This window comes from Megalobrama amblycephala, linkage group LG19 (assembly GCF_018812025.1).
Source record: "Megalobrama amblycephala isolate DHTTF-2021 linkage group LG19, ASM1881202v1, whole genome shotgun sequence".
In the NCBI taxonomy this organism is placed as follows: Eukaryota; Metazoa; Chordata; class Actinopteri; order Cypriniformes; family Xenocyprididae; genus Megalobrama; species Megalobrama amblycephala.
This window is the reverse complement of record NC_063062.1, coordinates 18,989,286-19,014,701: the sequence shown is the minus strand read 5'-3', so window position 1 is coordinate 19,014,701 and position 25,416 is coordinate 18,989,286. Positions and strand designations below refer to the sequence as shown.

Sequence of the window (25,416 nt, the reverse complement as noted above, 5' to 3'; positions counted from 1 at the left end):
TGGGGACACTGACAACACGTCGACAGACAAGACAAACCAGGTTACTTATGATATTAAACAAAGTCCCAGCTTTCAAACTGTGTAGTTTTTAAGAAATTCAAACAATAAAAACTGTTTTGTGGCTCTTTAATGTGTCGTGACCATGGTCGTGACAGATTGCTGTAGCGCCTCAGTTCGAAGGCTCGTAAACCGATCACCTCTTCCTACGAGTCCATTTTTAGCAGCAAATAAACATGAATGAACATGAGAATCAATGTTGTTTCAAACGCGGAAAGGTGTCAATATACACAATTTTTTAAGTTGAAAACTCCACCGAGGTTAACTCCTGGCTGCTTTGTCAGACAAAATGGCAGATTCGGCGTTCTGATTGGTTAGATCGCTTGTCAATCAAACCCCCAGTGAAGGGTCAATTGTTCTGCAACCTCAGTGTAACATCAGCACTTCAACCTGATGAAGATCTAGAAGCACTTTTACTCTCTACTTGATGACATTTTTGAACAAGTAAATGTACTTTTTACAAATACATTTGTAATGAGAAATGCAATTACACATTACATTTTGCATGGCACCTAACTTTTTCTGCAGCAGTTTGTTTCTGCTATAAAGAAGTGATATCACCATCTAAGGGCATTGAAGACAGGCCTACTATATCTTGTGTATTTTGACCTCACTCACCCAGACTTGTCAGCAAGGCTACTTTACGTGAATGTGAATGCATTAGCAGGTAGTTCTGAATCGCAGGTGTTTGATTAATGAGATGAGGTCATGACTGCAGTCGGTGATGAGGCTGAAACCAACACATCGAGTGCAAGTTGACTTTGACTATTTAATTTTACTTAACATTATTTTATTTACCCGTAATATTGAAGAGACCTTTTTGAAGTTAACTTGTATTGTAATTTATGCTCTTTTTGCACACTTGAGCTTAACTTAGACTTGAGAGTTTGTAGAGAGTTTGAGGTGTTCAGTTTTATTTTGACTTTAGAAATTAAACATGTGATTGTTCTCCTCACAAACCAACTGTTTCTTATTTTCACTGGCATGTCTCTCAGGTGTCGAGGACTAGTGCATCTTTGAGCCAACATTAAGTACGAGTAAAATACTTAAGTACTGTTAAAATCAGCTACTCTAAGACTTTTACTCAAGTCGTATTGGAATTGGTGACTTGTAACTTGTAATATCGTCATTTTCGCTGATCTGATTCTGTACTTTTACTCACTTATGGTTTTCAGGTACTCTTCAAACCTCTGTTTATTTGTTTCAAGGACATGTGTTTTTTAAATTATATTTGGAAGTGTTAAAGTAATTGGAAGTAATTTTGGAAGTGTTTTTAGTGGGGTACGGGGGATAAGCTGTTGTTAAAAATGAGAATGGTTAACAGTGTTGGGGAAAGTTACTTTTAAAAGTAATGGATTACAATATTGCGTTACTCCCTAAAAAAGTAACTAATTGCCTTAGTTACTTTTATGAAAAGTAATGGGTTATGTTACTTTTGCACTACTTTTTCTTCAACTGGACTGGGCATGCTTGTTTGTTTTTTATAAACAACAAAAAAGTTCTATTTTTTGGCAAACGTTAAGGCCCTTTCACACCAAAAGTGAAATAAATAAGCCTAAAGTGGAAGGTAATGCATATGTACACCTGTACAGTAGAGGGCGCAACTCAAACAAACCTTTCAGGTGTGCTTCCATTTTGGATTAAAGAAGAATAGGATACAGGAGAAGGAAGTTTAACATTTTTATTTCTAAATCTAATCTAAAGTCATTTTTGCTTATTAGTATGCTTGAATTGGATAATTGAAGGTCAGCAGCAAAGACATTGTCTAATAAAGTGAGATTAAATACATAAAGTATATTTATGTAATTTAATATAGCTAATTACAGGTTTGCATAAAATTCTAAGATTGTATTTAATTGTTTTTATTCATTTTGAGGAATAATGAATGTTTTCGTGCAAGCGAGATGAGTAAATGCATATTCACATTTAGTCTAGAACTACAATAACCATCATGTTCACACAGCGCACACAAAACCTCTGCACTTTATTTCTCTCAACATGGGGACAGGAGAGCTGTCAGTCAATAAATGTTAACTTGCGTTGCTTATTTGAAAAAGTAACTTAGATATTTTGTTGGCAATTGAAAATGGAGTTACTTTACTAGTTACTTGAAAAAGTAATCTGATTACATAACTCAAGTTACTTGTAATCCATTACCCCCAACAATGATGGTTAATAATTAGTGTTCTTTTAAGTATTTTCATGGTTATTTCATTTGAGTCCATTTGACATTGATTTTGATTCACTTGTTGCTGTGAAAGCTGTTCAACATAAATGAACCAACACTGATAATATATATGCCTGCTACATAATGCATGTATTTTGAATGCATATGCAATCTAATTCTATAATGCAATAATGCATGCATTTCTAATGCATAATAATACGCTATTTTCTAATGCTGCTTGTATTCACAAAAATTACCTTTGATGAACATGAAAAAAGAATAATACAGAGGAGGAATGTTTATTTCTCTCTATGGATGTACATTATTTGAACTCTTTTTGAATATGCACTAATAGCATATGCACTAATAGACCAAAACAGTGACATAAGTTATGAAAGATAACTTGATTAAAATTGATTAAAAGTGATTAAACAGAAACAAATCTTTCAAAATCATAATCTTCCCCAAGAGAGCAAAGATTAAATAATTTTGTAGTCTTTGAGGCGATCCATTAAATGTCATTTGTCTGAAGAGGTTGATATTTGACCTCTGGTCTCCTGGTTTTGTAGATGAGAACACCACACACCATGCCAATAGCTGCTAGGAGACATCCGGCAATGAAAACCAGATTCAGGTTTAAGACACTGGAGGACACTGTGAAAAACACACAAGGGATCGGTTATTAGACATTATTTTAAAAGATTCAATTGTGATTTCAGCCAGCACAACACTTGATACACCTTGAAAATAGTATCACATTCTATGAAAATATTCTTATATGTTGTCTTGTTTCTGAGGTTTTACCTTCACCCTCTACACTCCTCTTCAGTCGCAGGGGCCCCTGGGAGACCAAGTGACTGCCGGTCTGGATGGGAGCCTCTCTTTTGCGATGGTGGTGGGACGGTGGAGCGACTGTGCTGTTGACGCAGCCCTGAGAGCAGCGGGTGTTGGGATTGTTTGCCTCACACAGAATCACCGAACAGCTGATGAACACCTTGAGAGAAAGTTAGAGATGATGTCATGTCTCTCTATAATACTTGATTCTGATTGGTCAGTGGCGGCATTATGTTTTTGTATGTCTTCTAAACTGCTTTCATTGTAGTCCAATTAATAATAATTTTTACCTGCTCATGCATTCCAATAAATTGGAAGGCCTGCAGGCCAAAGCGGACCATTGGCTGGTGGCTTGTGTAGAACTCTACTGTTTCATCCAAGATGCACCTGAAGAAAATAATTGATATATAGTAAGCCTAACAGATCCGTTTACCTGTGCTAATTTGTGTCTGCATCTCATGGTCGATTGTTCTTACCCATCTTGAATGATTGTGTAGGACGTTTGGTAGTTGGGGTCATTGAATGGTGTCGCTACACATGATTCGACGAAAAGCTCAGTGTTGTTGATTGAAGACTGGGATTCAATCTGCATGTAAATCATCTCCCCAAGCTCATACTCTGCTGGATATGCGATCACGTCTATTTCTTGGTAGTAGTTTGCTGTTCTGAAGAGCCCAAAGCTGTAGGTGAGGGTTCCAAAGCCTCTCTCGGTGATGGTGGTCGTGTGTCTCCGTGCAGTGAACTCCAGTGAGATGTTGTTTTTCTTCTCAAAACGACATGAGAACTCAATCTCTACCTCGTGTTTTCTGGTAATTATGCTGTTTGGGTCATCAGTTGAGAAAATTTCATTCTTGAAAATGATGTACTGATCATCCTCCTGTAATAAAAAGTGGATTATGAAATATAAACTGCACTTAAAATGTTTCACCCTAATATTTAATTTTTGGCATCATTTGCGCATACCAGCATCATTCCAACCTGGGAAAAGCTAAAGGAGATCATTGATTGCCCAAACCTCTGTTTTCTATTCAGTGAAAGATGGTTAAAAAAGTCATATGGACCATATTATGATATATTTGGTGCCTTTTTTGAGCCTTGTAGTATAAATCACCATATAGTTTCATTGTTTGCAAAAGACAAGTTTTTCCTAATATCACCTTGCGTGTTTAATGGAAAACAAAATGGGTTCAGTGGGACATGAGGATGAGAAAATGACAACCATTTCATTTTTTGCTAAACTGTTCCTTTATTTTGAGCCCACGAGAAAAGGTTTACCTCAATCATGGTACCGCAAGCATTGAGTGAAAAATTTGCCAACACATGAGTGCCATTTGAGTCCAAAGTGCAGGCAGGATCGTTGAGTCGCAGATAGTCTTTGTGGAGCCCGACAGAGTGCAGCTGCTCAATTTCAATGACTATGTTGGTCCCAGTGCAAATCACATTGGCATCCACTGTAAATGCAATCAACCATTCAGAATTATTTACCAAAATTATATTGTTTGTGCTGCAACACATGGTTGTCCCAAATAAAAAAGTGAATTACTAACCAGTCTGGTGTCCAACAGTGACAATGACACATCTCATTTCAGACTGATAAATGCTGCTTCTGTAAATAAATATATAAAAAGTAGTAATATTTATCAAATTCAGTTCATGTGAAAGGTTGCTAGTGTAACCCCTCACCCAGGTCCTACTCATCCCGCTCTGCACGGGCCTCAAACCTGGGTCTCCGCCGTGGGAGTCGGACGCTCTAACAAGCAGGCTAAAGGCTGCAACATCTAGTATCAGTCGCTAGAGGATCTCTTGAGATCAGAGGAGTGAGGTTTACTCGCACAGCGACTACTAGCTGGCCTCTGTTACACTCACCCCCCAAAACCTTACTCCCATCTGGGTCACGGCACCAATGTATCCCCTCTAGTTCGCACATGCCCGCTCCAAGCCGGACGCAAACCCTGGCACATCCGCATGGGAGGTGGCCGCTCTAACAAGGAGGCTAAAGACCACAGTCTCTAGCGTCAGTCGCTAGAGCACCTCTTGAGTTTAGGGGAATGAGGTTTACACGCACAGCTCTTACTAGCCTACGTCTGTTACACTAGCTGCTAGATTTCGAATAGGATGAATAGTTTACCCACCCGCTCATGCTCTCAGCAATGAAACACACAGGGAAATGATCCCCGAGGTCGTTCCTCATTGGTGTCCATCTGATGGCGTACTCTCCAGTACTCAAAGCGTGCTTAGTTATATTCAGAGGACCACTGATAATGACATCAGAAACCCTGGGAATTAAAAAAAAAGCATTTTACACACCCATTTAATAATCAAAATAACATTTTATTTTCTTTAACATTGTGTGCATTAGGTCTAATTCACACATGAGCCCTCACGTTGAATAAGCTGCTACAGCCTTAACCCGAATTTCCAGTTCATGGAGTGGCGTAGCTTGGATTTCTTCTCCGTTGCGTGGAGTTGGCGACACAAAGTGAGGTATGTAATGTCCCTCAGTGCAGGAAGGAGCGGCTGAATCAACTGCAATGATTCGAATCAGAAAGACATGCATTAGGCACTAATCATATGAGGATCTTGTGTTCTTATTTAGCTAATCATTGAGAGAGCCTTACCGAGAAGACTGAATTGCAGAGGGATCTTGCTGAAAGGTTCATAAGAACGCTGATGTGAACCTATGGTAGTCGTGTACTGTTGTGGTGAGCTTGTTGTTGTGGTTGTGGTTGTGGTCTGCAGCCACCACCACCACTGGGATGTTATCGGTGGAGTGGTGGTCGATTGTTGCTGGTGCCACCACCACCATGGCGTAGTTGTAGGTGGAGTGGTGGTCGATTGTTGCTGTTGCCACCACCCCCACCATGATGAAGCGGTAGTAGTAGAAGATTGTTGCTGCCACCACCATGGCGTAGTTGTAGGTGGAGTGGTGGTCGATTGTTGCTGTTGCGGTTGAAACCACCCCGACCATGATGAAGCGGTAGTAGTAGAAGACTGTTGTTGCCACCACCATGGTGTAGTTGTAGGTGGAGCGGTGGTCGATTGTTGCTGGTACCACCACCACCATGGCGTAGTTGTAGGTGGAGTGGTGGTCGATTGTTGCTGGTACCACCACCACCATGGCGTAGTTGTAGGTGGAGTGGTGGTCGATTGTTGCTGGTACCACCACCCCCACCATGATGAAGCGGTAGTAGTAGAAGATTGTTGCTGCCACCACCATGGTGTAGTTGTAGGTGGAGTGGTGGACGATTGTTGCTGTTGCTGTTGCCACCACCACGATGGTGAAGCAGAACTTGTACTTTGTTGCCACCATGGTACATTTGTGGTACTTTGTTGGTAATACCATGGGTATGCTGTTGAGCCTATTGAACTTCTGTATCTTCCGTTCAGAGAGCATCTGTAAGAGCTGGAGCCATCAGTATAGGCCAGAGTGGTGTGTTTCCTTGGGAAGTCCTCCAGAATCAGCTCAAATCCGTAGACGCCACTGTTGTAGGTATAGCTGTAGTCTAGTGTACAGGCATCCTAATGAAGAATTGAGATGTTCATTATTGTGAATGTTCATTTGGTATTTTTTACTGAGTGGATCAGTAACCAGATTTATGAAAAAAGCTGGAGGAATATCCTAATGATGTGGAAATAAAATGAAACTACAAAATAACATAATCTGTTGTGTGTGTATATATATATATATATATATATATATATATATATATAATTTGTATAGTGAGGCGCTAGAGTCACAACCACTATTTCTATGAATGCAGTGTGCGGAACAATAGCTGTTTCAATCGTTTTGTTTTGAAATTACTTTGTGACTTACTTCTTCTTCTTTTTTTTTGTATAAGAATGTTTATTTAGTATATAACCCTATTTCACAAAGATCCACCCAAATGGAGATTTCTGGCCTTACCACTGGTTCATATTGCCAATATACTTCAAAAAACATGTCAATATACATCAAATTATCACTGCAAATTATTTTGTCTGTTTCTTACTTGATTTACGTTGAAACCACTTGGCTGGTCACATGTGGCACATTCAACTTGTTGCTGATTTCCATATCTGCATCTGACCTGGTCACCATCTGGGTCGTAGGCCATCAGGTGGTATGTACGAGGACAGTTTTGAGGAACACTAATGAAAAAATATATACAGTAGATAAAACAATCAGATTTTATGTTACTAATTTAGAAAAAAATATCATGCATCTTTTTTTTTTTTTTTGCATTCTCATTAGGTCTATGAATCTTCTTCGTAGAAAATTACATTCAATAAAATTAAGAGTTACCGTAGAAGTTGTAAAATAGTTGTGACAGGTGATCGGTTGGGTTGATTAGTATCAGCCCTTATGCCTAGATCTATGTGGGTCTGGAAGAACCAAGAATCAAGATTGTTCACTGTGGGCACCCAGCAGCATGAGGAGTCTCTGTGATGTAATGATGCATTAAAGATTATGATAAATGGACCATTCAATATTTCAGTTGTTGTCAAATGATTTAAATTATATTGAATTACTTACCGCAGGTCAAAAGGTGTGTTTCCATAGATGTTTCTTGTGACAACAGTTTCCATTTGGCACCAGCTGTTGGTATAAGCACTTCGGCCATTAGAGCTGCTATCGATTTGACCTCGTGCATTTGTGTATTCATTGCCACAATTCCCGGAGACGCAGTACCACCAATTATAACCACACTGGTCATAGGTTTGCTTGATTCGAAACTCAACCTGTTGGTAGAACACTAGTAGAGTTAGAACACTTATTGGTAGAGTTTTTTTTTTTTTTTTTTTGCTGTATTGATGCATATCTTTTTTTTTATATTTAAGTGTAATATAGACCAGTCAGAAATACTTTTCAACAATAAATATTAATACATTATTTTAATCAGTTCTCATTAAATTTTAAAAATTTAGTTACTTTCACCATCTGATTTATTTCCATGATTGCTTCTGACCATCATGCACTTCAATACATGTATTATTATTATTATTTTTTAAGACATGTAAATCTAGATCTTCTCACATCAAGAGAGTCTGGCAACACACACTTTGTGTTTTTTTCTCATTTCCACACATATTTTTTCTCAATGGTAATCTGTCAGGTGAAAGATGCAGATTTTGATGCAGACGCCCCTACATGTATTTTTTTATTTTATTTTATTATTTTGTTTTTATGCTTATCTTATCCATGCATAATGTATTAGGAAGTAAGAACAATAATTTAGTTATGAATATGTGTGAAGGACCAAAACGAGTGTGGAGTTTATTTTCATAAATATTATATTGCAATTAGTAACTACTGAAAAATATTAAAGATTTACTTGGTAGGTTGAGAATGCATGAAGACACAATATTTATTATTGGGCCACCTTTAAGTAAAAAACACTTTACAATAAGGTTTCATTAGTTAACATTAGTTAACTACTTTAGTTAAAGGGATAGTTCACCCAAAAATGAAAATTTGATGTTTATCTGCTTACCCCCAGCGCATCCAAGATGTAGGTGACTTTGTTTCTTCAGTAGAACACAAATGATGATTTTTAACTCCAACCGTTGCCGTCTGTCAGTCAAATAATGCTAGTGGATGGGAACTTCTACAATAAGAGTAAATAAAACTTGCTTAGACAAGTCCAAATTAAACCCTGCAGCTCATGTCTCGCGCATATACTTCTATGAGAGCGAGACATCACTGCCGCTGTCAGAGCGCGATCAGACCAAACGAATCGAGTGATGAATGCAGTTGGACATAGTGGTGTATTAAAGGTAAAAAATTATATAAATACTGTTCGGTTTCTCGCAAAAAACGATCGTTTCGTGTCTTAAGACATCAAAGTGTCGTCACGAGCCACAGGGTTTAATTTGGATTTGTCTGTCGTGTTTTATTTACTCTTATAGTCCAAGTTCCCGCTGACATGCATTATACCACTGACAGACGGTAGCGGTTGCAGTTAAAAATCATCATTTGTGTTCTACTGAAGAAACAAAGTCACCTACATCTTGGATGCCCTGGGGGTAAGCAGATAAACATCAAATTTTCATTTTTGGGTGAACTATCCCTTTAACATGAACTAAGAATTAACAATATTTCTACAGCATTTATTAATCTTAGTTAATGTTAATTTCAACATTTACTAATATTATTAAAATCAAATGTTGTATTTGTTAACATTAGTTAATGCACTGTGAACTTACATAAACAAACAATGAACATCTGGATTTTTATTAACTAACATTATAACAAAGATCAATAAATACTATAACAAATTGCTCATTGTTAGTTCATAGTTAATACATTAAATAATGTAAACAAATGAACCTATTGTAAAGTGTTACCAAATAATTTTTAAATCATTACAAAATAATTTAAAAGAAAAGTAAAAAAATATTTCTAATATACATTACAACCACTTAATTTAAAAATAATAATTTTATAAATAAAAATCAGTTATATAATTCCACACTTTCATAGTTATTTTTAATACAAATCAGAAATAAATACTCACCCTCATGCTCCCATCTGCATTGGCTCCTTTAGGGCTGAAGGTCATTGAGCCTCCATAATGGTGTCCTGCTGAAGCAATGGACACCAGAAGCAGAAAATTCAACAGTAGTGCTGAGGACATCATGGTTCCTGAGACCCTGAGCTCACTCTACTGTGAAGTGCACACAGGCATCTGCTTTTATACATGTCAGGTGAGCAGGAATTCAGGGATGGGTTCCTATGTGATGCATTGAATCACACACACATACACACAAAAATACTTGCTTCTTCTGAGAAGTCACATGGTTAAAATCTGAAACTAGACACTGATCTGACTGTATTTGCTAAAGCATACACCTGTAAAGTATTCCATTGTCACGAGTGTCCACTAGGGGCAAGCTGGTCTTAAAATAATCACTTTCACGAACTGCTTTCAGTCTTTTATTGCACACAGATTCAGTGCCAAATTTGGTATTACATATCTAACATTTTCAGTGGAGTTAAGAAATAGAAAATATCATTGCAAATAATGGATATCTCTGCATCAGTGGAGAATTTAAGTAGCTCAGTGAATATTTTTAGCTCTGTTGTCATTTTTCCTGGATGCCAGAACTCAATCATAACAAAGACCTGACTTAAAACATCAATCTATTTAGACAATACCAGTTTGTTTTCTCAAATGCCACCTGCCTTACCCACAGTGCAGCGAAAGAGCAAATCTCTAACAAACAAAGTTTATTTCAGACTTTGAAAGGTGCTCTATGATTATTTATAAAAGCTAGAATAATAGAACTGCGTTAAACTCATAATCATATGTCAAGCTTGAGGGGAAAAAAGTTTTTGTTTCGATTTTTTGCATGATGGATGTGTCAGTGATTTCTTTTTTTTTTTTTTTTACAGAAAACAATGTAAATCAGGTAAAACCTGTAAGTCCACGTTACAGGTAAAATATTCTTACACTATCGATTACACAGAATTAAACATAATTCGGCCTGAAATAACCAGCAAAATAAAATAAGTACTTTCCATAATAATTTGTGAAGATGAAATCTAGAATAAGCATTTTTTAAATTTTTTATTGGATAAAATATATCCAGTTTTATTGTCAGTAAAATAATTGTTGTTTTATACACTTTTGGATGCAAAGAAATGCTGATTATAAAATGTACACATATTTCATGACATTTTACAGAGACTAACCTCATGACTTTTGTACTCACATTGGTCTATAATTGTGCCATCTATGTCAGATTTACCCTCACCTAAAACCAAAACAAACTGTTGTTGGTCATTATACAGTATGTCAATGCTATTTATTTGACCTTTTTTATCTAGTGGGCAGTTTGTGGTCGGAATAAGTTAGTTGATAGTCAAAAAATCGGGCTACATGAGATCCTGAGAGCTGACAAATCTTCCTAATCCCTTGCATTAAATTACATGGACTTTGCTAGAATAAAATATTTGGGATTTTCTGTATTTATGGCAGAAGTCTGAGCTCTAGTTTTGAGTATATGCTATTCGGGTTATCATCTGAGCAGTATGAAATCTGATGAATGCATTTCCTTGTAGTGACTAATGACCAAGGGTTGGTATACCTTAAACATCATAATGACAAGAATGCTTGTCCTGTGTCCTACCCAACCTTGTTAACAATGTATTTGTTATTTTCACTTTAGTTTAACATTAGTTACCTGTACAGGTGCAGTGTTGTCATAGAGTCATGCATACAATGTGAAAAGTCAGCATTGTCAAAGGTTGCACGAGATGTATGTATGTACTGATTGATTGATTCATTCATTCAAATGCACCTAATAAAGTATTGCATTCAATCTACAAAAAATAAAGTTTAAAGTTGTTAACATTTGTTGATGCATTAGCTTTCAGGAGCTTTAGGCTACCTATTAGATCCACTACTGTTTTCATGTTTTGCTATAGTTGTTTGTGAGTCCCTTGTAATTGTATATAAAAAAAAAAAGGTAATTGCAATTTTTTCTCTCAATTCTGACTTTTTTTTCTCAGAATTGCAAGATTTAAACTCATAATTGCATTTTAGTCAGAATTGGGAGATATAAACTCACAATTGCAAGTGACTTTTTTTCTTGCAATTGCGAGTTTATATCTCACAAATTGAACTTTTCTCGCAATTCAGACTTTTTCTCAAAATTGAGAGTTTAGATGAACAATATCAGAAAATATTAATAAATATCCTGACGCATCCGAGCAGTAAGCGTTACCAAACGAGTATGAGCTGAAGAAAGTGTCTCATCCACATCCATCCATCATAAACATACTCCACACGGTTCCTTGGGGGTTTAATAAAGGCCTTCTGAAGCGAAGCGATGCATTTGTGTAAAAAAAAAAAAAAAAAATCCATATTTAACAAGTTATGAAGTCAAGTATCGAGCTTTTTTACACAAATGAATCACTTCACTTCAGAAGGCCTTTATTAACCCCATGGAGTACACATTTATGATAAATGGATGTGGATGGAGACACTTTCTTCAGCTCATACTTGTTTGGGAACACTTACATTGGTAACATTATAACACTATAGAGCTTGGATGCATCAGGATATTTATTAATATTTCTCCGATATTGTTCATCTGAAAGAAGAAAGTCATATATACCTACGATGGCTTGAGGGTGAGTAAAGCTTGGGCCAATTTTCATTTAAAAGTGAACGAATCCTTTAAGATTAAGTTACAAAACATAGGTTATCTAACGAAATACATTACAAATTACTTTTTAAAGTATGTATTTTGTAATCTGTAGGCTAGTGAAATACATTTTAAAAGTAACCTACCCAGCCCTGTTAGCAGCAGCATCAAATCCTTGTACGGTCTATAATATGCCTGTTTTAAATACATAGAAAGCAGGTGTGTTCATGCAAAAAAGAATGACAATAATTTAATTTAATAAAAAGGCATGCTGTTGGCAATATAGTGAATAACGTCTAGTTAAACTAGATTTCTGGTGGTGTGTGACTAATTCTGAAAATCTGCAGTCGGAAATGGTGCAGTTATTTCGAACACTCGTGCACCTTCATGTTTGCCTGAGGCACTTAGTAATGTGTAAACTTGATATCTATATGTAGGACAGTTTATTCTGCTTAATGCAGTCATTACTACTTCATTTTACTTTTACTTTATTTCGATAATCCACTTTAGACAATCTACTAACTAACTAACCAACTACATGTCAACTACCAGTCATTAGAGTATTAGTAGACTGTCTAATACTCTAATGAGAGTTAGTTGACATGTAGTTGCAAATTAATGAAAGTTAGTTGACATGGCAAAGGTACTTAGTTATTAAAATGTCTAAAGTGGTCTATTGAAATAAAGTGTTGCCTAGGTTTTTATTTATTTATTTTAAGAATAACCACACTTTTTTCTCTCATCATAATTTATACTTTATAGATTCTGTTGTTCATTGTTAATTCCTTACCTGCTACGTGTCAGATTTCTTTAGCTCAATTAAATGCGGTTGACAGTTTGCACATGGGTGTGCTACATACTAGCAAATCTGATGGATGACGTTGATCACAGTCACAGGTTTTTATTTGTGAACACTGAAACTTGGCAATAACAAGATCAATTGTTGAACATGTAGAAATTCAACAAATACTGTCACAATCCATTCACTGTCCACCTGATGTGTAAAATGTCTAAAAGGCTGCAACAATCAGTGCTTTTAATGAAGAACTGCATTCGTCAGGCTAGCAGCAGCATCAAATTCTTATACGGTCTGTAATATGCCTGTTTTAAATACATAGAAAGCAGGTGTGTTTATGCTGGAAAGAATGACAATTTAATAAAAAGCATGCTGTAGGATATATGAATAATGAGTGAATAATTCCTAGTTAAACTAGATTTCTGTTGTTGTGTGAATAATACTGAAAAACTGCACACGGAAATGGCTTAGTTATTTCATAAATTCATCCCTCCACGCTTGCCTGAGGCACTTAGTCATGCGTAAACCTGTTAACAAAATAAAGTAGTACACTCTAAAAAAAGATGGTTCTTTGAAGGTTCTTTACTGTTCTATTTAGAACCGCATGACCCTGAAGAACCCTTTACATGTGTAACCCGGAGCCAGGTATAGAATCACAGTTGGTCCGACTACGCCACCGGGGCCTTGGTACCCCCGGACATAACTTAACAGCAACACAAGTTCTATCGCTAATAAATGAAGAACAGAGACGTGACCTTCACATACAAAAATCTTTATTAACAAGCAGTACTGAAATCTTCAAGCAAAACATCTGTAAACCCCAAAAAGAGGGAGGATCACAATTTAAAAGTGTCTAGACTTTAAATTATTAAAACAGGCCCCCCTGATTTGTATATATAAAGTTAACCAAGCCTGCGGGAAGAACAGAGAAGTCACTAGGCCAAAGACCCACAACCTCAAGAGCACACACCATACGTGCACAAATGTACACAACCAACAAATTTACAAAAGGGTGAAGTGGATAATGCAAATAACTTTACACTCTCAATACCCATGCAGTGCTGGAAACCTCACGCCACATGCAGTGGAGGAAAGACCCAGGTGACCCCAAAGATTGCACTCCCCTGCAGGCTGGCTCCTGAAAGATAGAAAAACGGGTTAAAAACTCCCCTTTTATGCACACAAATAGACCCTCTAGCGGTTGGTACAGTCAATCACTTAATTAACAAAGTAGTAGAAAACAAAAAATCAGTTCAAACCAAACAAATTTATAACAATCAACATAAAACATACGAAAACAAAATAAGCAAAACAGCAGGGCCTAGACATCAAAGGTCCATATACATAGAAATCCACAAAGGAAGATCTCTGCCGTAATCCAACAGTGGACTAGAAACGTGGCGCAATAGAGTAGACTAAAAACACTGCATGATACAGTTCGTTGCTAGCACGGCAAACACGACAGCACCAACTTGCATACTATCGTATACCACCCACGCGCTCACCGTCTTGCATCGGGAGGGGTTCTCTCTCGCTATGGCGCTTCAGGGTCACAACACCGGAAGGAGACGGAAAAGAATCAAACGTCAGGAAGTCACGCCACCTGCCGAACTTTGCACCATTTATAGAGCGAAGTAAACATATGCCCCACCCCGTACACCATCCTAATTATCCACTCGGTTACAATTCACCCCCTCTTACTATGTCGACGCCCCGTCGGCAAATTAAAAGAAAAGTGGTAAAAAAACAAAACAAAAAAAACAAATGGCTTAAACTAAATCCAAGGCCTAAACACAACAGTCACTCCCTCACTATGGCTAAGGAAAGAAGTTGCAGCCCCATTTGCATTACCCCCCACAGCCCTTGGCAAACGGTGAGGGTTGGAATGTCTGCCCGCAGTTTCTCTTGCTGACCGGCGTAGGGAGTTTTCTCCATTGTCTACTGCCTCAACACTTGCCGAAGGCAGCATATCGGCCAGCTGGCCTGGGATCTTTTGCCAGCTATCAGGATGCAATACACCAGCGACCGACTCTGTGTGACCAGGGGGAGAAACAGCTGGAACTGTCACAGTAGCCGGCGTTCTCTCTTCTGGCAGCGGGACATAAATCCATTGTCCATCCTCCCCTTCTTCATGGACAGCATTCTCAGGTCGCGAAATCTCAGAGTCCACACATGGAGAAACATACAAGGGCAAAGCATCAGGCACAGGCTTCAACATAGTTCGATGTACTTTTTTTACCTGCGTGAGTTTATCCGAAGGGGCAATAGAATACACCACTCCTTCCGTGGGTGCTCGAATTACCATGTACTTTGTCGGGCTCCAGACGTCTTGTATTTTGTTCCTACCCCGATTACTGTAATCCCTTCGATAAACTAACTGTCCTTCTGGTAGGTGACAGCTATACCCCTTCTGATCGTGCCTCTCCTTCCTCAGCAGGGCTGCCGCTTGAATCCTCTCCCGAGCACCATCAAATGCCACTTGCAAACACTCTCTATGCTCCTCCATCCAGTCCAGTACTGTCCCTGCTGTCGGCTGTGGGACTCTCCCAAGGAGAAAATCAACTGGCAAGTTAGGTTCTTGGCCAAACATTAAAAAATGTGGGCACTCACCTGTTGTCTGATGTATGGTGGTATTATAAGAGAACAACAATTGGGGCAAGTAATTAGTCCAGTCGGCTTTTGCAGATTTGGGAAGTGTACAAAGAAGGCTGTGCAGTGTTCGATTAAACCGTTCACATTGGCCGTTGCCCTGGGGCCGATAGGGTGTTGTACGAGTCTTTTGTATCCCATACAAATCACACAATTGCTGTATCAATGCCCCTTCAAAACTTCGACCCTGATCCGAGTGAATTCGGGCTGGGACACCAAAGCGGCAAAACCATTCTTTCACCAAGACATTTGCTACGGTGGGAGCCCGCTGATCATAAGTTGGAACTGCCTGCGTAAACTTGGAGAAAACATCCGTCATTATTAATACGTGCTCTATACCATCCCTTGAACGCTCTAGGAGAGTGAAATCAATCGCTAGAATTTGATTTGGTCTTGCGGCAACCAAGTGCCCCATTGGTCCCTTCACAGGAGGATGTGCTGGTTTAGCCAAAGTGCAGCGTTCACATTCCTCGCACCACTTCTTAACTGCTTTATACATTCCAGGCCAATAGCACCTTGAACGCACTAGCTCAGTGGTCCGCTCAATACCTTGATGGCCATGCCCCTGGTGTAACTGTTTCAACACCTCCTCCTGTAATACTTCGGGCAATACTAATTGCAGAACCTCTTCTCCTCCATCAGGGCGAAAGGTCCTACGATACAAGACCTTATCTCTCTCCACCAGACGGTCCCATTGCCTCGCCAGCTCCAGTACAGGCTTACTCAATGCTTGCCGTTCAAGGTTATCAGGCCTCCGTTTATGCTGCCAAAAATAAAAAAAGGCACCAATTATGGGATCACCTTTCTGAAGATCAGCAAGGTCATTCACAGAATACGCTGGTAGCACAGATATTTCTGACTGGCAAGCAATTACTGGTGTCTGGCCAATAGCCTGCTCCAATTGTACTGGAACAGAAGTTCCTGGAAGCAGGTAATCCACACCGAATACTCCCTCAGGAACATGTTGTCTTGATAAGGAATCAGCGTTTCTATTAGCCCGTCCAGGTCGATAACGGATAGTATAATCAAATGCTTCCAACTCTGCTGCCCACCGTAACTCTGTTGCTCCAAGCTTCGCCGTACTCAAATGACTCAAAGGGTTGTTATCTGTCCTAACGATAACCTTATGGCCAAGCAAATATTCTCGGAATTTTTCCGCCATCGCCCATTTCAGAGCAAGAAACTCTAGCTTCATGGAACTATAATTTGGCCTCACTTTCCCTTCTTGCTCTTGCGATAACACTGCTCCCAACCCGTTCTGGCAGGCATCTACTTCCAAAATGAAAGGCAATGAAAAATTAGCATAAGCCAACACAGGAGTATTAGTCAGACACACCTTCAAATCTTGAAAGCTCTTTTCACAGGCCGGAGTCCAGGCACTGCTTACTGGTCTCCGCACACCCTTCTTGTCCTTACTTCCACCCAGTTCCCCAACCAGATGGTACAATGGGGCAGCAATCACTGAGAAATCTTTAACAAATCGTCTGTAGTAACTCGCAAACCCTAAAAAGGATCTTAAGGCTGCTACATCTGTTGGTCGGGGCCAGTCGGCTACAGCCACAATCTTCTCCGGGTCAGTAGAGACCCCCTCATTGGAGATCACATGCCCCAGATACTTTACCTCCGTCTTGAAAAAACAGCACTTCTCCAGCTTCACCTTAAGACCTTCTTGATGAAGCCGGCTCAACACCTTGTCCAAACGTTCCAAATGTTGATCTATAGAGCAAGAAAATACAATCACATCGTCTAGGTAAAGCAACAGAGTTTGGAAGTGCTGGGACCCAAACATGCGCTCCATGAGTCGCTGGAATGTACTTGGTGCATTGGATAACCCAAAAGGCATACGATTGAACAGCCCAAATGGGGTACAGAAAGCAGTCTTACATTTATCCTTCTCTTCAACAGGCACCTGATTGTAACCACTTGCCAGATCTAAAGTTGAAAACCAGCGAGCACCTGAAAGGGCGTCAAGGGACTCCTCAATTCGAGGGAGAGGAAAAGCATCTCTTCGAGTCTTGCGATTAAGCTGGCGATAATCCACACATAGATGCAAAGTTCCATCTTTTTTCTTAACCAAAACTATGGGGGATGCATAGGGGCTACAACTTTCCCTTATTACCTGGCTTTCTAAAAGCTGATTTATGTGTGCCTTTACAGCATCATATTCAGCAGGTGGAATACGCCTATATCTTTGTCTTACAGGAGCCTCATCAGTTAAGGGGATCTGATGACTAATAAGGGTAGTGCAGCCTAAATCTCCTTCGTGTATAGCAAACACGGACTGATACTTTGTCAATAGTGCAATAACCTTGCTCTGCTCTAATGCAGAGAGGGTGGACAAATCAACTGACTGTATCAGCTGCTGTACCTTGCCAACTTGTCCTGCCTGCATACCAACCATAGCCTGAACTTCCCCAACCCCTGGTGAAAAGGGAACCTCCTCGACCCCAGCAGGTAAGCTAACTATTTGAACTGCCTTTAAGGTCCCTAGAGCACAGCGTAAAGGAACACGAGCATCCATGCAACTAACATTGATCACAGGAACATAAGCAGTACCCTTAAACATCTGTACTACAGCTGGGACAACTAATACCCCAGCAGGAAGCACCACATTAGAAAATGGCTCAAAAACAACAGTCTTAGACTGGGCCATAAGATGCTGAGAGCAAGTAGCTGCCACTAATTTCATGGTTCCCCCTGGTAAGTGAACAGGGTACCTACCCCTAACTCTTGCAATCCCCGTGCTGGACCTAACAGACGAAGGAGCATCCTGACAGAACTGGAGCGCCTGTTGCCACTCCTTAGGGGCCTGCTGGACACATGGGAGGCTGAAAAGAGAAGCACCATGCTGACTAAACAGCAAGTCATAACACTCACCAATAATGTTCATTCCCAAGACACCTGGAATATTTGTCTTTGACCACAAACTAGGAGTGTCTTTTACAACAAGAATCCCCTTATTTGGTATGACTTTTCCCAAAACCTCTACATTCACCTCAGCATACCCAAGATAGGGTATATCGAGCCCATTAGCCGCTCTGAGCTGTAACCAATTACAAGAATGAAGTTGTTCACTAAAATGTTGGGAAAAAAAACTCTCTGCTATTGTGGACACCATTGATCCAGTATCCAAAAGACATGGTACCCTGACCCCCCCCATAAGAACAATAACTGATGGACATTGCCCCACTAATTTTGGCACATTGAGGCAGCTTACCTCCTTAAAATTACTTGAGTCAGAGCTGTCCCCTCCTGAACCGTGACTCAGCGACTCAGAGGGAGTTAGTTTTCCGACAGCTGCTGCTGGGATCCTATCCTCTGTCTGAAATGAGACTGTGGTTGGGATTCAACCCGTTCGTTATCACAATGACTAGCAAAGTGGCCAGGTTGTTGACAACGCCTACACATAACTTGATTACGATGTACTGGAGGCCGCTTAGGAGGATTCTGCAAACGGGAAAGCTGTTCCCCTAGCTGATTTAATTGTTCTTGTTGTCGTTTCAACATTTCTTTTATTTCAGCAATTTCAGCAGAATAACTACTTGTTTTAGAAGCGTTTTGTATAGTGGATATATGAGTAGCACACAATGAAGGTACAGAATGACTCCGTGCACGCCCTTCTACAGACATACCTTCCTGCTCCCACCGAATAGCCTCTTTGCGGATATCTAAAAGTGTATAACTTGGATGGGCTCGAACAATTTGTTTCAGTGCCCTTCGAAGGGCTGGGTCAATGACATGCTCAACAAACTGGTCTCTCAACAATATAGCAGAGTTAAACATTGTATCTGGGGCACTTTCCAACACCTCATTCATAAGTCTAAACAGAGCATGAGAATACTCCTGTAACGACTCACCCTCAATCTGTTTACGAGAAAAAAACTTTTCCTGCAATGCAACATAAGACTGGGTGCAGCCATACATTTCTTGGAGAATAGAAAGGATCCGATCTGGGTCCTCCCTCTCTGCTCTAGATCTATATTTAATTTCATTTTTAGCCTCCCCCTCCAAATGATCGTAAATAAAGTAGGCTTGTTCAACAGATGTAAGACCTTGGGCCCGCATGCTGGCGCGGACCTCATCTACCCATTCAGCTATTCCAATTCCCACAGTACCTCTAAAGACAGGACACTTCCTTTCCCTGGGCACATACACCATGCGGTCATGGAACCCATTAGACTGCACTGAAGCTCTGGGAATATCAGAAACAACATTAGTAGATTCAGTTCTTATAGGATCAGTCTGAGCCTCTAACAGGCGTTGATTATCAGTTCTTAGCTGTTGAACCAAGTCCTGCAACTCTTGCAGCTCCGTGTCCATAGTCGCCAGGCACAGCTCCTTTCGTCGTCCTCAGTAGAAGCGATCTCCCAGCGAAACACCTTCCCGCTGAATGGTTATAGGCCACTGCTGTTTTGCCACAACAGAAACAAAACAAAAAAAAACAAACACAAAAAACAAAACAACAACAACAACCGCCAGGGATATAAGAAAAAAAAAAACCAATATATATATTATATATATTTGCACCTGAAAGTCACGTCCCGTTTTACACAAGCAGACCCTGCCGACTACGCCAGATGTAACCCGGAGCCAGGTATAGAATCACAGTTGGTCCGACTACGCCACCGGGGCCTTGGTACCCCCCGGACATAACTTAACAGCAACACAAGTTCTATCGCTAATAAATGAAGAACAGAGACGTGACCTTCACATACAAAAATCTTTATTAACAAGCAGTACTGAAATCTTCAAGCAAAACATCTGTAAACCCCAAAAAGAGTGAGGATCACAATTTAAAAGTGTCTAGACTTTAAATTATTAAAACAGGCCCCCCTGATTTGTATATATAAAGTTAACCAAGCCTGCGGGAAGAACAGAGAAGTCACTAGGCCAAAGACCCACAACCTCAAGAGCACACACCATACGTGCACAAATGTACACAACCAACAAATTTACAAAAGGGTGAAGTGGATAATGCAAATAACTTTACACTCTCAATACCCATGCAGTGCTGGAAACCTCACGCCACATGCAGTGGAGGAAAGACCCAGGTGACCCCAAAGATTGCACTCCCCTGCAGGCTGGCTCCTGAAAGATAGAAAAACGGGTTAAAAACTCCCCTTTTATGCACACAAATAGACCCTCTAGCGGTTGGTACAGTCAATCACTTAATTAACAAAGTAGTAGAAAACAAAAAATCAGTTCAAACCAAACATAAATTTATAACAATCAACATAAAACATACGAAAACAAAATAAGCAAAACAGCAGGGCCTAGACATCAAAGGTCCATATACATAGAAATCCACAAAGGAAGATCTCTGCCGTAATCCAACAGTGGACTAGAAACGTGGCGCAATAGAGTAGACTGAAAACACTGCATGATACAGTTCGTTGCTAGCACGGCAAACACGACAGCACCAACTTGCATACTATCGTATACCACCCACGCGCTCACCGTCTTGCATCGGGAGGGGTTCTCTCTCGCTATGGCGCTTCAGGGTCACAACACCGGAAGGAGACGGAAAAGAATCAAACGTCAGGAAGTCACGCCACCTGCCGAACTTTGCACCATTTATAGAGCGAAGTAAACATATGCCCCACCCCGTACACCATCCTAATTATCCACTCGGTTACACATGCTGAAATGGTTCTTTTGTAAGAGTTTAGGGTTCTTTTTCCTGCCTTCTGTATCTGTACCTGTAAAAGCCACATCATTACTAGTTTTCTGTATCTTACCCATTCAATTAGACTGTCAACACACTCTCAACAGGTAAATGATTTCTTTCTTAAAATGTCTACAAATTTTAACTTTCAAATTGTAACCAATCATCTTTATCACACTATTGAGGTCCTATAGCACTTTCAAAGCATGGTTATTTATGGAACCTTATAAAAAGGGTTCTACTTAGCACCAAAAAGGGTTCTGCTATTGTTACAAGCTGAAGAACCCTAATTTGATACTGTTTAGAACCAGTTTTCTTTAGAGTGTAGTAACTTAATTCACATAACTTAATAAAATGTAAATTAAGTTTATTCTGCTTAATTTTCAGTTACTACTACTTTTTTTTTATTGCGGTATGTATTTTGTGTGTGTGTGTGTGTTTTATCTTTCCTCACATAATTTAATCTTTAAATATTGTTTTTCTTTGTTAATTCCCTTTCATTCATAATACCATGATATAACTTCATTAATTTGTTTAACTTGAAATGTTTAAAACTGTAGAAATTAATATTAAAGGATTAGTTCACTTTCAAATGAAAATTACCCAAAGCTTTACTCACCCTCAAGCCATCCTAGATATATATGACTTTCTTCTTTCTGATGAACACAGTCGGAGAAATATGATTAAATATCCTGACGCATAAAGTTAGATATCTAGCTTCCGCCAGACCGCCTTCCGTATTCAAATTATGGAAAAAACGTAACTGGTGTCGCATCAGTTCTGTAAGTTGAATAGGGAAGGCATAAGACATACAGCTTAAGCTTTTTGAAGAATACAGAAGGTGGTCTGGCAGAAGCTAGATATTTTCTTCATAACTTGTTACACACGGATATTATTTTTACACAAACGCATCGCTTCACTTCAGAAGGCCTTTATTAACCCTTGTATGGAATATGTGATGGATTGAGACACTTTCTTCAGCTCATAGTCGTTTGGTAACGCATACTGCCATTATAAACCTCTGATGTGTCAGGATATTTATTAATATTTCTAAGATTGTGATCATCATAAACAAAAAGTCATATACACCTATGGCTTGAGGGTGAGTAAAGCTTGGGGTCATTTTCATTTGAAGTAATCCTTTAACCAAGATAATAAATCCTGCAAAAGCGTTGCTCATTGTAAGTTCATGATACCTAAATGCATTAACTAATATTAAGAAATTGAACCATATTGTAAATTGTTACTTAAATGTCATTGCATATAACTTAGACTCCACTTTATAGTTTGTTCTCTCTAGCAGAACTCAGAATGAAGATTCTGGAGAAATTTCACAGCAAACCATTGTAAATGAACAAAAATATAACTTGGACTCCTCTTTATGACTTATTCTCTCTAGCAGAACTTTCACAGCAAACCACTGTAATTCAACAACTATATTGTTGATATTTGCTACTGTACTGTGCCTTCACAATTGCACAATTGAATGCTGTTGACAGTTTGTACATGGAAGTGATACATAGCAAATGGAATGCTGGTGAGTAAATGGCTGATCTCTAGAATGATAACTTGGTTGCAGGTGTGGCAAATTAGCTCAAAGGGGAAATATTAATAATTATTCATAACTCATTATGATTATTAATTAAGACTTATTGTGAATATTTGAATCAGTTAATCAGATTAACTTGATGTAGCTACATTAAAATTACAATCAATCAATCAATCAGTTTATTCAGTGAATATATTGATTATTAATTCTAAGAGAAGGGTATTTTTCATGGTCATAGAAAAATAATTATTTCTTAGCATTTACAGTGCTTAGAGCTGGTAATAAGATCTAAATCATTTAAGAGCCAATTTATTCACAGACGGGGAGTCAGAACCAAATATTGATTGTGCACAAGTTTTATTAACTTTTAAGTTTTTAAGTAACTTTTAAGTAACTTTTTAAGTTTTAAATCACTAACACATAACTACACTAACAAACACATACATACACAAGCTAAATGAGGAATGATAGAGTGGAACCAAAGTGGGAACAGGAAATGGAGCTATGGAGAAGCCAAAAACCAGGAAAGAATCATCAGTATTCATTACAAAACTCCTTTGTTAACAAAGGAGGTTCACAACTTTAACTAACTAGCAGCAATTTAGTATATTGTAAGATACTTGCATTAGGCCTCAACCTTTTTGAAGAGCGTCCCAAATATACCGTTGCAGTAGAAAGTCCTGAGGGTTCAGTCCGATGGTGCTGAAGTCGCAATCGATATCTTCTGCATTGAATGAAGGACCGATGACAAACTTGTATTGTAAGTTTGAACCTTAGAGGGAAAGAGTCCTTTTCTCTCCTAGTTAAGCACATGGCTGGGGTGCAGGACAGGCCCAGACCCACAGGCAGATTGCAGATTGTGTACATGTAACTGGATTGGTTACAGATGGACAAGAAACTATTAAAGATTCCTGTAATCATAGGTGCAATTTGTGGGTGGGACATGTCCCCACCACTTTTTGAAACATCTCGCGGATATCTAATACAAAATAAACACCTCTAGTTGATTATCAATTTGAGTTAATAATAGGCGATCTGGCGCTGGGATGTGTTGTTTTTGAAATCATGTTAAGTGCTCGTTGTCGCTGTTATCAGAGGCACAACAGTATTCTCTTGGCGCTCGTGCACACTGCGGATTCACACGGACGAGCGCTTCAATCTGTCGCTGTTGCAGAGACTCTCTATTCATTCCGTTGAAATCACAAAACAAAATACACATAAACGTGTCCCTACTCTTGATCATGCTCTTGATATACCATAGATATATACACTAGATGTCGCCTTGGGGTTCTAAGCATGCGTCAAAACCGCCGCCATCTTGGAACAGGGGTCTTGTCATAGAAAGTAGCTAGGTAACGCTGCTATCTCCGCCTGTACTTTGAATTCATGGACGATGGCGGACTTTTGTGCTGCGTATGGATGTTCAAACGAAAGAAATCTAAAAACCAGACAGCAAGGGATTGCATTTTACAAGTGAGAATGTGTTTTATGATACTGAATGTTACGAAATTATATTTCTGGTTACGTTGGTTTGTTTCAGTCCTTGGTTAACGACCGCAGCTAATCCATGCTAGTTACCCATTAGTTTTTGACAGCTAGGAAAACCGCAGTAGGGGTAAAATCTTTGCGTTGCAGGGGCAGCTGCCACTGAGACCTGTCACTCGACCCGTCACCGCTAGTGGCAGCTGCCACTCGATCTGTCACAGATATACGCGCCAGTCACTCGACCTGCCACGGCTATACCCGCCTGCCCCGCGACCTGCCACGGATAAACGCGCCTGTCAGTCGACCAGCCACGGCTATACCCGCCTGCTCCGCGACCTGTATGCGGTCACGCCATCTATGCTTAAAATGTATTGCGCGTCTACATGAGGTTGTGTGGTAGGTGTTAAGTGTCGGTAGAAATAATAGGCTTGTTTGAGATGAGCAAATTCTGCGCAGAACCGATCACCGGTGATCACCGCGAGATGCATGCCGGTTAGAAATGTGTCCGAGGGTGGGCCGCCTTGCTCTGATGTCATGCCGACGTGTGTCAAAAACCTCTCGCGAGTGCGAGGCGGACGTGTCGGATTCTGCAGTCGAGCGCAGTTGCTCTCCACCGACTGCGCTGACCAAAAGCACGATGGGAAACGACTTGCTGACGACACAGCTTAAAGCTTATTGGTTTAAACAACCGTGATGTATTGATCTGATTTAAAATGTTTGATTTTAAAACTCTAATATCATGTTTTTATGTGTAAAAATAATGTGTGAATATTCCCAAACTCTCTGACACAGTGATCGTTCGTTGTCATTTATAAAAAAAAAAAATAAAAACATGTCTATAATTAAAGTAAAAATGATTGATACACACATCTTTCGAATGGAAATAAATAACAAGTACTTTGGGTGTATTGTTCATTATGTTTATTTTCATATAAAAGCAACAGAACTTAAATTACATCCAGTTTATCAGCAACACAGCGCACGAGTGTGAATCTCGCGATATCCGCCTTTGATCTCGTAGGTTCTGATCCACTACGAGAACAGAGAACTGTTCGTCTTGCCTGCACTTTTTTCACTCCTCC

The 25,416-nt window shown here is 39.4% G+C and overlaps 1 protein-coding gene across 2 annotated transcripts; it reads right to left on the bottom strand.

Moving 5' to 3' along the window:
• Positions 1-2,507: 2,507 nt before the first annotated feature.
• Positions 2,508-9,731, bottom strand: LOC125253867. Of its 2 annotated transcripts, XM_048168103.1 has the most exons (14): positions 9,556-9,731; positions 7,575-7,780; positions 7,344-7,481; positions 7,051-7,189; positions 6,225-6,577; positions 5,677-6,170; positions 5,443-5,584; positions 5,191-5,334; positions 4,606-4,664; positions 4,334-4,509; positions 3,535-3,935; positions 3,349-3,445; positions 3,029-3,218; positions 2,508-2,878 (listed from the first exon to the last, which is right to left on the bottom strand). In XM_048168103.1, exons 1-14 carry the CDS (start codon positions 9,676-9,678, stop codon positions 2,736-2,738), a joined length of 2,805 nt encoding a protein of 934 aa, XP_048024060.1. In that variant the 5' UTR covers positions 9,679-9,731; the 3' UTR covers positions 2,508-2,735. The 2 variants fall into 2 exon arrangements, with proteins under 2 accessions (XP_048024060.1, XP_048024057.1); XM_048168100.1 differs by having other exon boundaries at positions 5,677-6,577; positions 9,556-9,730.
• Positions 9,732-25,416: the final 15,685 nt, after the last annotated feature.